A 12,885-nucleotide genomic window follows, 5' to 3' on the forward strand; every position below is an offset into this window, starting at 1 on the left:
GCTGTCGCCTTCACACACGAACGAACCCAACGCCGGTAGGAGGAAGAAGAAAGGAACCGGATGACGATGGCAGGAATGACGATGCGATTTCTGGGACAGATTTTTTATTCAGCCCATCCACCAGATCCAAGCCCATCAGCCAGCGGTGATACTACCGGGCTCTCGAGCCCAGATAATAGTGGTTTTTTTATTTTTAACTTTTTTTCAAGAATATTTTAAGTTTAGCCGGTTGTAGTTTTATTTTCACCCCGTAGCCTATTTGGTCGCGCCGGGCTGGTTGGCGCGCCGGGCAGGGCCGCCATGCTGGCGGGCACAGCCAGCGTGGCATCAGGTTGTGCTAACGTGGCGGACCTTGTCGCGCCGCATGTCATGGCGCGACAGGGTTTGTTGTGACAGGCGGGCTAGCGCGATAGGCTTAGCGTCCTAGACCCACGCCAGCTCCGTTCTTCCCTAGGGGAGTTCCCTCCGCCGCCGCCCCCAAATCCGGCATTTTGGGATGGGAAAAGTAAGAGAAAACGTTCCCCACCTCCGCGGAAGGTATTTCCCTTATTTTCTCAAAGTTTTTCAGGTTATATTGTAGATCGTCATAAGTCTGGATTTCCAACTCGAGCTGTTCTTACAAAAAGTCTGGATTTCCTGTCATCGTCAAAAACCGTGTTCGTACCAGTACCGGATGCAGGGAGCCAAAAATTCAAAATGGTACCAAGGTTTATCTCGTACCTCCAGTAATAAAAAAATGATAGCGCCATTAGCGTGCTCCTGACCTAAAACTTTTGACCAGGGATAAGAGAAAGCAGATCAGAATTCAGAAAACAGTCCATTAGTCTTTGCATCGAGCATCACGCATAGAGTATGACGTGCATGCCGTGTCCCCACAAAAGCTGACAGGCCATGTACTTCGTTTGTCTCTTCACTACTGAACATAGCATCAGATCGAGTAGCCTTTGGTTCTACTAGAAATGCCTAGCATGTGTCACTGATTTGCTGCATTAATCAAATCACATGCCAACGGCAGCTCTAAAGCGTGGTGTGCAAGGCCGGATCCATTGGGAGTAGCGTAAAGATGCCAGAAGGCGGCATGGAAATCGACAGCCTTGAAAGTGTGTGGCAATGGAATGGAGATTATTGGTGTTTCTGGAAGAAGCAGCAGAAGAAGAAGAACGGTAACCGTGTGGAATAACTCTGGCTCTGACCGTGCTATCTAGTCGATCGGCTGGTACTGCACTGACGAACACCTAACGCTAGCTTTGCATCGATGGAGATCTTTGTTTCTTTCATTCTTTCTTTCTTTCTTGCTGTGATGGAATGATTCTGGGGTATATTAATTAGGGGTGAATTAGGCAATGATGATTCCGTCAAGCAGAGGCAGGCAGGCAGGCAGACGTCAAACAAAGAATTTCCGAGAAATCCATGTGCACGCCCGCCCGTGTCCATGCATGTGAACGCGCTTTATTCCAGGAAGGAAGAACTCGCTCAGTTCCGTGGCACTGCAAGCGACATTGCTGCTCATTGCTTAGCCCCGAGGCTTGGAATCTTGGGCAGGCAGGCGGATGCAAATGCGGATCCGGACACGCAGGCGTCGATCACATGGATGTTCAGAGGACTGGAGGAGAGAAAGGCGCACGCCGCACGCTCGCATGCGGCATCTTTCGTCGTCAGTCAGGCCTCAGGGGGCGGAACATTCGCCACCGCCGGCCGCCGGTGGATGCCTCGCTTGCTTGGGTTGACCGGCAAACCGACCGATTGAACCGCACGCTTGCCTGGATCTGCAATCCCGGTTCGGCGGATCGAGAAAGCCGTGTGCGTCCACGACCAAATCTGCATCCAGGACTGGCTGTGCTAGTACTAGTATATGTTCTTGACGGAAAGAAAGACAGTGCTGCAAGTAGTGCCAGCGTTTGTAAGGCGGGGAGGTGGCAGAATGTGACCTGAACCTGGCGCTCCTTTTGCAATTTTCATGCTGAATCGATGGTTCCTTGAGGCCAATGGACACCGGCGGACGGAGCATTCTGCACATGGTGGACGCGCTGTAAAGGCAGCTGCTCTGCTCGGGCAGCGACCTCGGGGAACTGGATGCCACGACCACGAGCAACGCCGCGTAGGGGGGCGGCGAAGGCCGTAGAATAGCACCGTCAGAGCTCGTACCGGCGATACGATGTAGGGGACCATGGATCGCCGCCTTAGTTTTATTTTCCTCTGATCCTCCTGGGTGGGTCGCGGCCGGGCGGAAGGAACACGAAGCAGCAAGGAAGAAACCGACGGCGAAAGGCGAGCAGCCTTTATGCCGATTGCGCCCATCGATGGAGATGGAGACGGCAACAAGCAGCTGCGTGCGTCTTCGATGCGTACGTGCAGAGAGATCTGCATGGCTTGCTCGTGGGTTTCCTGCTTTGACCGGGTTCAGGGCAGCGTTTGGGGAGTGGAGGTGAAGCGGACGGGTCTGGTCGGGGTGCGAGATGCTTCGACATCTGGCGAGAGCTTTCCCTGTCATGCACCGCCGGCGTTGACACACGGCGCGACCAGAGCGAAACGACGGTAGGAGAAGACCAGAAGTACAGAACAGAACAGAACAGAAATACAGAATAGGAATCCATCGCGAGTTCTACGAAAGAAGAAACTGCCTCCGGTGCGCCGTGTGGGCTGGGCCAGGTGGCGGGCAATCTAACGGATTCCCCAAAATCCTTCAGCCCGCGGGGATGTTCTTGGGCCCTTGAGCCCGGACATAATGATGGTTTAAGTTATTTCAAATTACCCTGGATACAATGCTATTACAGCCGAAAATATGATGCTATCTGAGACAGGGTGGAGCCTAAACCAGAGTGGGGAAAAAAGTGCTACTCACGGCAGCGCTCCAGCTCCACGAAATATTGGAGCTGCGAGTGTCTAGTTCCGTTGGAGAATGGAGATGGAGCTGAAGGTGAAGGTGAATTAAGGATGCCTGTGTGAGACATCTTGTTGCAACTTTGGATTAAAATTTTATTCTAACCTACTACTCCACAAAATGAAAAGCGTTGCATTTTGCGAGCTTTAGATATTCTTTGGAAACCATTGATTCGTCCCCTGATTACATCATATTCATACTTGTCAAGGTCTCAGCAATTGAAACAACGGTATTGATAAATTTACAAGTACCTATTCGATTTTGTGTTTCTCGGGTACGCACGAGAGCTGCTTACCTTTAGTACGTCCCAATAACCTATTAGGTTAAGTAAGTCAAAATGGTCCCAAGGTTTAGGTTAGCAACTTGAGTTAATAAACACATAGTAGTACCATTATTAGCGTGTTCGTCCTGACCTAAAACATTTGACCAGGGATCAGAGGAGCCAGATGAGAAAGAGTCTGTGTCCCAGAAAAGGCGTGTGACAATCTGACAGACAACATATGCCGTAAGAGAGTCTTGAGAGAAAAGGTGCGCGACAGTCCTCACTTTCGAGTTTCGGTAGCATCAGACAGTTAAGCCTTTGGTTGCTCACATTGATCACTAGAAGGATCCGATGACTAGCTGGAATGCTTGACATTTTATATCAGTAGTTCAGTACCATGCCGTAGGGATCAGCGCATGGTACAGAGAACTAGGGGGGTGGCAGAAGAGCGAGCCACGGACTGAAGAAGGCGTGGCGAGATTGTTCAGAGACGAGACTCGGATCGAGAACCTTTGAAAAGATCGCAAAGAACTCGTCGAAAAGCAGACTCGAATTAGGCCATGATTCCGGCCGGCAAGCAGAGATCAACGGCAGACAAAAAACAATTTCTCGAAGGAGTCTTATCAACAAAAAAAAATTCTCGCAGGAGAGCCATGCGCGCGCGCTTTATTCCCTTGCAGAGACATCGATTCACAGTTTCGTGGCGATACAGTAGTAGACTAGTAGTTGAGCTGATCGACGCGGCGCAGTTGCTTGCTGGGCTTGGAACCTCCGGCAGGCAGACGGCCGCACGCGGAGGCGAATGCGGAGCCGAAGCATCACATGTGATGGAATCATGGATGCGTCGACGAGTTGTGCGCGCTCGCTCGCGTCCGCGCCGCCGCCGGCCGCGGCCGGTGCTTGGTTTGCTTTGCTTTGACCGGAACAGCGACCAACCCGCACGCGCGCTTGTTTTGCCGGGTTGGGCTGCCAGCAGACGGGTGGAGCAGAAAGCCCAGCGCTTGCGCGGCCGAATCTGTAGGACAAGTTCGACAACTCTGCTGTGCTGGTGTTTCTTTCTTGAAGGGAACGTTTTCTCCAGACCATGAGCACCATTGAGTGAAGAATTCTGCACATGCTGTAGTAGTTGCAAGATGCAACGCGAAACAGCGGCAAACGGGAAGGAAGAAACGGGGGAACAGAGGAGAGCGAATCGCCTTTGCGCGGTTGCGCCCGAGGCAACATCGGTCCTCCATGGAGGATTGCTGATGGTCGCAGTTGCAGCCAGGGCTTTGCTTTCCTTGACCGTGGCAGCTGTGAGTTTGGGGACTAAAACTTTGTTTGGATGTAGATATTGGAATTCAGAATTGGTATTGTGGGCAATCGAGTTGTTTGGATGATCTCAGCGTGCTAGCGCAGTCCTTTCCACAATGCCGAGCTCTCCCACTTCGTATTGGCTGAAATTGTCCTCCTCCTCTCCCGCATGTCTCTCTCTTCCTGCCTCACGCATCTCTCCCTCTCTTTCACCCGCATCTCCCCCCTCTCCCTCTCTCTCCCCATCCCTAGCTGCGCAGCAGATCCCCATCTCCTCTCTTCTGCTTATCCAGCAGGGGCGCTGCCGCTCTTATCCTCTCCATAGCAGTGGTCTCCATGGTCGCCTCTTGCTCCATGGGCTGCAGATCTAGGCATCCACGACCTCAAGGATAAGCTCCGGCGGTTATGGGCTGGTCGGAGCCATGGAGCTCGAGCGATTGGAGGAGCAGCAATGAGGCTAACTGACGGAGGAGGAGCAGCAATGGGGCTGGCTCACGGAGGAGAAGCAGCGATGAGGCTGATAGACGGAAAAGGAGCAGCAATGGAGCCTGGCTCACGGAGGAGCAGCAGCGATGGGGCTAGCTCACGGATGAGGAGCGGGAGGGGCTGTGATTGGTGCTGGTGATGGAAGGAGGAGCGACGATGGGGCTGGGCGCAGTGGAGAAGAAGATGGATCTATTTCAATTTGAGTGTGTGCACATCCAAATATAAATTGATATTAACCACCTTGTTGAATTCTATCCAACAATCTTGTAACATCCAAATAACATTCAAATAATAGATTTGATATTATGGTTCATTTCCAAAACTAGTCTATTGACTCAATTCAATACCGAACCCTTCGAAGTTAACATCCAAACGAAACCTAGAAGGGTGGAATCGTATTGTTCCACACGTGCTGGGCCAGCCTCGGCCCAACCCTCATCGGCCTGTTATGACGCTTTTGGGCTTTGCAGGCCAATTTCTCGATATTAATGGCTCAAAAAGGGGCCACTACCAAACAGGGCCGGAATTAATCCAGAAACTAACCCCAAAAAACTAGCAAACAAGCCCTCTTCTTACATTAGCAAACCCCACAGATTTACAGATTTACGATTCATACACTACAGTGCCTAAAACACCACGTTTAAGGTGCCTACTTACACAAACAAACCTCCTGACAGTACCTGCCACCCCGCAGTTCTAAAAGAGCGAAATGCAGGCAGCACCAATCAGGTCAGGACCCGCGCACGCAAAAAACACTGCGCCTTTACACTGCAAAAAATACCAACGGTACACACTCTATAGTCCGGCACGCCGGTCGGCCAGGCCGAGACACCTCAGAAGAAGCACGAGTCGAGGTACCCGTACGACCGGCGCCGCCGGAACTCCAGCACGCCGCCGTAGGTCCGGTCGGCGACGCTCACGAACAGAACCTCCCCGTCGGGGCTGAACGCGGCGCCGGCCACCTCCCCGAACAGGTCCAGCTCCTGCTCGGCGCCGGCGTACCCGGCCGCGGCGTCGTACACGTGCACGAAGTCGGCCGCCTCGGCCGCGGCCAGGAACCGGCCGTCGGGGGAGAACCGGAGGCCCCGGACGGCGCCGATGCGGCCCGGGAGCACGGCGAGCGACTCGGACAGGTTGCGGACGTCCCAGAGCCGGCACGTCGCGTCCTGGTTCCCCGTGGCCAGGACGTGCCCGTCGGGGTGCCACGCCGACGCGAAGGAGTAGTCCAGGTGGCCCTGGAGCCTCGCGATCTCCTTGCCGGACTGGGAGTCGGTGAGAAGGCAGTCGGAGCTGTCGCCGAGAACCGCCATCAGCTTGCCGTCGGGGCACACCGACGTGTTCTGCATCCATTTGCCAGTGTCAAAAACTCAGTACACGAGCGATCACGGAACACCAAAGATTGTTACTCTGGAACAGTGGATGGATACTCACATTGACGGACCACGGGAAGGTGAACTGGGTGAGCAGGCTGTATCTCTCGGTGTCGAACGTCCTGACGACGCAGTCGTTGTTCGCGGCCGTCACTCGGGTGGCGCCGCTGCAACAGAGTTCAGAAATGAAGAAGTTCAGTCCACATGCTCCTAAGCTCGTGTTCAGAATCTGAAACTCGTAATCTGAATCGCTTACTTGGGCGCCCGGTAGATGTCCACGGCGTTCGTGATGGAGTTGTTGTTGCCGCTCAGGTTCGTGCAGAAAGCCACCCCAGGTTTATCAATATACTGATGGCACAAGAGTTAAAAAGAGTCTTGTAAGCTAATGAAATTCAGAAGAGAAAAGACACTGATGAGTCTGCAGAGAACGCGCTCCCCCTACTACCTTGCAGATGAGTTCTCCCTGGAAGCCACCGGCCACCATGAGGTTGTCCTCGAGAGCCATGGTGCTGACCTGAACCCTCGACAGTCGCCCAGCCCCCTTGACATTCTGCACAGCAGGTCGCATTTGTAGGTTACAGACTGATGAGCATAAATTCATAATAAGATAGCAGTAATGCGTCGATGCAGGCTGCAGACCTCTGTGGGAGTCAATTGTCCGGCCACATTGAGCACTTCTCTTCCTCTCTGGAGCAGGGGAGACCAGTGCATCACGGAGTAGTTCTGCACGAGGTATACGTCGTGCTTCGAAGTAGCCCACAGGAGGTTCCTCAGCTGCGCATGTTTTGAACGTGGTCATTACACTTGATTTCAGAGAATGCAAAGGAAACAAATAAATAAAACATTTTACAAAGATGCGATGATGCATGATTCCAGGTACGTGACACTTGTCTTTTCATAATGGTGAAAGTACCATGCAACTCTTTCATCCGTTCAGTTATCCCCATGTACATATGGGGGAAATAAGCTGAACTTTATGCCTCTCTATGTGTGATCCCACTAATGCACAATTTCATAAGCGCAGACCCAACAAACAGCATCTAGTGTTCTTGCACACAGACAAACGAGAAAATTCCAGATGCTAATTCAAATTTTTTACTCTCACGCCCTTGTTAACTGATCTCACTATTAGCCTTGCAGACATGTTAGTTTTGGCAGGGTCTCTATTTTCATGGACAATACACAAGACTGAATGGAATGTTCAATGTTCCAATTTCTCTGTATACAATCTGAATCTCCCCTAAAAAAAAACTGTAAATTGTAACGCGAAGAATGAACTTTGTATTGTCAAGGTCCCATGCTAGCATTGTCTTCAGAATGATGACACACAATAACTCCAAACGGAGAACATGATTTGCGCACTATTCAATTAGCATGAAACTGTAACACGAAGGTAAGTTAGCACATGATGTCCGTTAGCATGAGAAGCCCTATCAGACACAATAATGTGTAAGGTTTTAAGAACGAATGTCCGTGCAGCAAATAATTAGTTAACTCGAGTTCTCTCAGCCAACCTGCAAAAACTAATTCAAACTGATTGATTTAACATCTTCTCCTAACATGAAACATCCTATCATACCATATTCCAACCCTGTAGTTAATGTTCCAGTTGCTGAGGATGCTCACCACCTGCTTTTGGACCTGATGAAACAAGGTACTGCAAACGTCCTAATATCACAAGATCAATTGCAAATGGTGCAACCCAACTCGTTACATGACCTGCAATCAGTATTATGTTCATGCAGAGGAAGTAGCAACACAATCATAGCAGCATCATTTAATATTAGATTATACAAATTAGTAACTCATATAAGATGATATGCACGACAGTATAAAATATTTTCATGTTCTGATGGACAATTAGGTTAACAATTTAGAAAAAGTGCATTTGTTGTTGCTAGGTAGTCGAACATGCCGAACAAGGAAGTTTAAGAAGGGTGATTTCACAATTAGAGCTACTATTGCTTACATGGTAAACTTGTCAGGAAGAAAGTATAATAAGAGCTCAAAATAGACTCTGCACTTCTGTAGATATCTCAGTTTGGTAATTCTATTTGTTTGCCCCAGTGACAAAACATGTAACTGCGGCAAGGGGGATTGGGTTGTATTTTTTCCAAAAATGGGACAGAGGCTGTAATGGGTATAAGCAATCGGCCCTTTTTACCAACCCTCCAGATTCATATACACAAAGCACCTAATAGGTGGATAACACTGTGCTCCATGATGCAAAGTGAAGTAATTAAGTGTGAAGTAACACAAAATCAACAAGAAGCACTATGCATCTTGGCGCAACTACTTTTAAGTTGTTGATTTCTGTAACAGCCCATGAACCCACGATCAAAGGAATGAAATAAGTACACTGCAACTCTGCCACTTGATGAACGCAGAAACGCCATTTTGTGGTTGAAATAGCTATTAGCAACGACAGCTGAATACTTGTGTTAGTGTGTACTGTGGACCTCAATATTTTGAGGTAAAAGATAATAGTTTGAGCGTTAATCGAATGGCACCTTCACATCCTCACCCGATGCCAGTCATTTATGCATGCAAGTGTTTGAATGAACTTGTCCAAGTAAAATTGTACCTGGAAATGGACTATCGTCGATTTGACAGCTCTCGTACTGGACTGGAAATCATAGAAAGCATCCTTTCTCTCCACTTGTTTGCATTCCTTTATAAACAAAACGAACGTGTCAGGAATTGCGTAACCAATAACAATACTGTAAATGCGATTACAAAGCAGCGAAACGATAAGGCTCTCACCTGTTCTAGTCCGCTGCGTGACCTAGTGAGGTTCTGATAGTTCTTGTATTCTTTCAACCTCATCTTGCGGTACTGGTCCCTACTGTAGTTTAATCTTTCCCAGGGTATCCCTTGGATGTCTTTCCCTTCTTTATAATCCGAAGCTGAAGTATCATCCATTTGCTCATGCTGTCGAAGTAAACCATATGTTATACTAGTCTAGTACAACGCGATAGGGAATAGCTCTGAATCTTCTGAGTTTTCATACTGGGTCAATCGGATAGACCTAACTATGGGGACTAATCCAAGTATCCAATTTTATTATCCCGAGTCAATTTAGTAGACCTGAATTACGAGGATTAATCTGCGATCCTCAGATTTTATGCCATACCATGAACACCAAAATCTAAGGATATGAAGAAAAATCAGTACACTATAGGAACCAAGTGTCCTTCAGTATACTATTCGTTTACTACAATCCTAGTGGGTTTATGTCAGTACTAATATGAAAACAACACGAGCTCAAATTGCACAGAATCTGCTTAAATTTTCTGAAGGACAGTGGCGAAAGCCGAAAGGCCGAAAACATTCTTGGTGTGTGAGGTTTGTTCTCTCTGAAGTCTGAACACGCAGATCACCTGCTAGGATTTGGACACTAAACACTGCGACAGTGACCTTTACTGTATTGCCCGGTTTTTTGCTAACTTGGTTATTCAGTAGTTAAATTTTCCACAGGAGCTAGTTGGGCATAATAATAACATCCCTTGTGAAGAAGCAAGGCTGCAAGGGCATCATAGCCCTGAATCGTCATCAGTTCCATATGAACCTTGCAGATCAGAGAGCACTCAGCCACGGGGCAAGCAGAGCTGAGATGACAGGACTTGAACATCGGATCATTAAAAAAAAAAGGTACCGTTAGAATCTGCGCTAAATTCAAAACTTTGGAGCAATCCGTCATGCCTTCTCATCCAGACAAAACGAGTTGTACTACTAATAAACGAGATCTTTTTGAACGCTCCAACTTAAGTAAATCATTGCAAATCACGAACAAGAATGTAAAAGCTAGCTCGAGATGTTTTAAATTTCTTCTTGGTCCGTTCGTTTTGCTAACGGAGCGTGATACTCGCTATAGCGAAAGCAGAGGGCACTAGGCCATACCTGCAGGCCGGAAGAGCCACCGCTGCCGGTCTGGAACCCGTCATCGAAGTCGTCGTCGTCGTCGAAGTAGTAGTCGCCGCCGACGAGCTCCAGGTCGTCGCGTAGGTCGTGCGCCATGATACCGGCCGTCTGAAGCTAGCGGCGAACAGGCGCGCGCGCGCGGGAGCCAGCAGCTTCCTTTGCTTGGTCGTCGGGTTCGAATCGAGGGGAGTGCAGCGCGGGGAGCTCCGGACCTCCGGGCTGGAGCTTCAAGTTCAAGCGCGCGACGAAGCGTGGTCAGTGGAGCTGAGGAAACCAGGGCAGGGGAAGCGTTGCGGAGAAGGGTCCTCCCCTCGCCGCGGCGGTTGGTTTTATATAGGCGCGCGCGCGCGGGGGGGGGGCCTGACGTGGCCGCCGCTCCCGTGTCGGGGCGGTGGTGGGGCGCGGGTCCAGACTCCCAGGCGCCCCGCTCGCGCCACCAGCTCACCGTCACCGGCCCGCACGCGCGCGCTCCTGGTTTTTCACGTGGGGCCCTGGTCTGCATGGGTTGGTTACGCCAGGTGCCGCGGTGCGCGGCCACGTGCGACGCGCCACGCCGCCTCTGTGCGTGCGCTGCCCTCGCCGTCTCCCCGACACCCGTCCCGGCATCGGATCCCGGCGCCGCGCGTCCAAGGCCAGGGGGAGTAGGGGAGTGACGAGGTAGGTCAGCTTTGGTGTTTCCTCCGCTTGGCACCGCTTGCACCAGTAGGGGAGTGAAGAACAGAGAATTGAGTTTGTTCTTCAGGTCGACGGCAGCACAGCGTCCATCTGAAAATCTTTCTGCCGCGATCATTCGCCCGGGGAAAACGGTTAAAACGTAAAAAGAATGGTCGCGTCTCAATCGGCTTCCGTACGTGGCGGACAATAGGAGTAGCGCTGGCATGTGCTACTCGCGTTGGCAGCAGCAGCAGCAGGCAGCACGCGATGGCTGTGCTTGCCCTCTGATCACGGATGGATAGCGCAAGTTCGCCGATAGGCGACAAGTGCTCCGATTCATTTCCCAGGCCAGGCGGCCAGGCCTCCCTAGTCCTTTGTCCCACTACGCCAGGTGCGGAGGCGCCCGCGTGTCCGTCCAAAGCCGCAGGTCGCGGCCGGCGTTGGGCAGCAAGCTGAGCGGACGCGTGGCTGCCGTGCTTGCTCGGCTCCATCCCTCTCCCGGACGACGTGGACGTCGCGGTCGGATGTGAACGCGCGCGCCGGACGCTGTCGGCAGCCATGCATGCGACGCGCACGCGCCTGGTGCGGGCACGGCGGCTGGGCCGCAGGCGTCCGGCCAGCGAAATGGAGCGGCGGAGCCCCACCGGCGGCGAGAAGACGTGGACACCGTTCGAGTTTATGTGTCGGGCACCAGATTAACCGACGGCTTGTCCGCTAGCGGAGGCTAAATCAATTCGCGCCACCGTCGCCGTCGTCCCGGAACGAAGCCGCTGCTCGATTCAAACCTAAATTAATTTTGGTCGGTTTGACCGGAAGCGGTTGGTTGGTCGGTCGAGTTGCGCGCGGCCACGGAGCATCCGCGCAGCTTGATCGATGGAGACCTGCGTTTATGGATAACAGGAGTATTATCATCCATTCCGCACGCACGTGTTACTAGATGATTGGTGCGGAGCCAATCCGCTGCGTCCCTGCTCAATTCTCCCATCTCATCCGAAATCGCGTGTCTCCGTACACCACTCGATGACAGTGTTTTCTCTCTCTCTCTCTCTCTCTCTCTCTCTCTTCATCTTCATCCGGATCGTCGTAGATTTTGCGTGCCGGTAGTAGTGGTTTTTGTACCAAGATCAAGCAAGCTGTCACTATCAGTGAGGATGATGATAGATACTTTCTTTCGTGAATGAAATCTGGTTGAACCGGGGAGGCTGTATATTGCCTGTCCTGTGAATCGTCTGAAGGAGTTCCGGCCTAGGTCAGTGGTGTAAATTCGGCCCACTATCACATTCCTATATGTTGATGCGAGCTTTTTCTTTTATTTCTCGCAGCCCAAGGCAGTATCAGTACCAGCCCCCAGGTCTCTCTGCCGGTGGAGCTAGCCCACCATCGCACGCTAATAGACAAGAAAAAAATTATTTCTCGTTTTCGTTTTCATCGATCTTTCCTTTTCTGCTTTCTTTTCTTCTGTTACCAGTTGCGTTTTCTCCAATCCATTTTTTTCTTCCTTTACACTTTCTTTTTTATCCATTCTACGCATCTTTTAAGTCTTATTTTATTTTTCCTCTTATTTACTTACTTATGTTTCTTCTATTTCTAAGTAGATGTTTTCTCTATTTTATAACACATATCATTCTTCTTTTATTTCCTGTATCTACACAAATTCATAATTGATTCTTTAGAAAAGAAGTGTGCCTCACTGGTTCGTTATTTTTTCCATTCTCTTTCATGTTTCTTTTCATTCTTTTTCCCTTCCACCTTTTCCTTCCATATTTTTTATTTCATTTTTCCTTCCGTTATTTATTTCTCTATTTTAACATGTTTTTTTTCTATTTTATTTTTTTCCTTTTTACTTTCAGTTTTCTTCCTTGTATTTTAAGTTAATTTTTCTAGATTACATTTTCTTTCTTTCTTAAGTTATTTTGTATAATAATTTGTTCAATGAGTTGTTCGTACGACTCATTTTTAAATTTATATTTTCTTTTCTAACTTTTAATATAAAATTATACTACAACACTTAGTGTATT

General features: G+C 49.9%; 1 protein-coding gene across 4 annotated transcripts; it reads right to left on the minus strand.

Annotated features, from left to right (window-relative positions):
• Window positions 1–5,448: 5,448 nt before the first annotated feature.
• Window positions 5,449–10,536, minus strand: LOC112875161 (uncharacterized WD repeat-containing protein C2A9.03-like). Of its 4 annotated transcripts, XM_025938897.1 has the most exons (9): window positions 10,193–10,536; window positions 9,056–9,223; window positions 8,877–8,963; window positions 6,932–7,066; window positions 6,738–6,842; window positions 6,549–6,640; window positions 6,354–6,459; window positions 5,988–6,262; window positions 5,449–5,931 (listed from the first exon to the last, which is right to left on the minus strand). In XM_025938897.1, exons 1-9 carry the CDS (start codon window positions 10,307–10,309, stop codon window positions 5,718–5,720), a joined length of 1,299 nt encoding a protein of 432 aa, XP_025794682.1. In that variant the 5' UTR covers window positions 10,310–10,536; the 3' UTR covers window positions 5,449–5,717. The 4 variants fall into 4 exon arrangements, with proteins under 4 accessions (XP_025794682.1, XP_025794681.1, XP_025794683.1 ...); XM_025938896.1 differs by having other exon boundaries at window positions 5,449–6,262; window positions 10,193–10,533; XM_025938898.1 differs by lacking the exons at window positions 8,877–8,963; window positions 9,056–9,223 and having other exon boundaries at window positions 5,449–6,262; window positions 10,193–10,532.
• Window positions 10,537–12,885: the final 2,349 nt, after the last annotated feature.

This window comes from Panicum hallii, chromosome 9 (assembly GCF_002211085.1).
Source record: "Panicum hallii strain FIL2 chromosome 9, PHallii_v3.1, whole genome shotgun sequence".
NCBI lineage: Eukaryota > Viridiplantae > Streptophyta > Magnoliopsida > Poales > Poaceae > Panicum > Panicum hallii.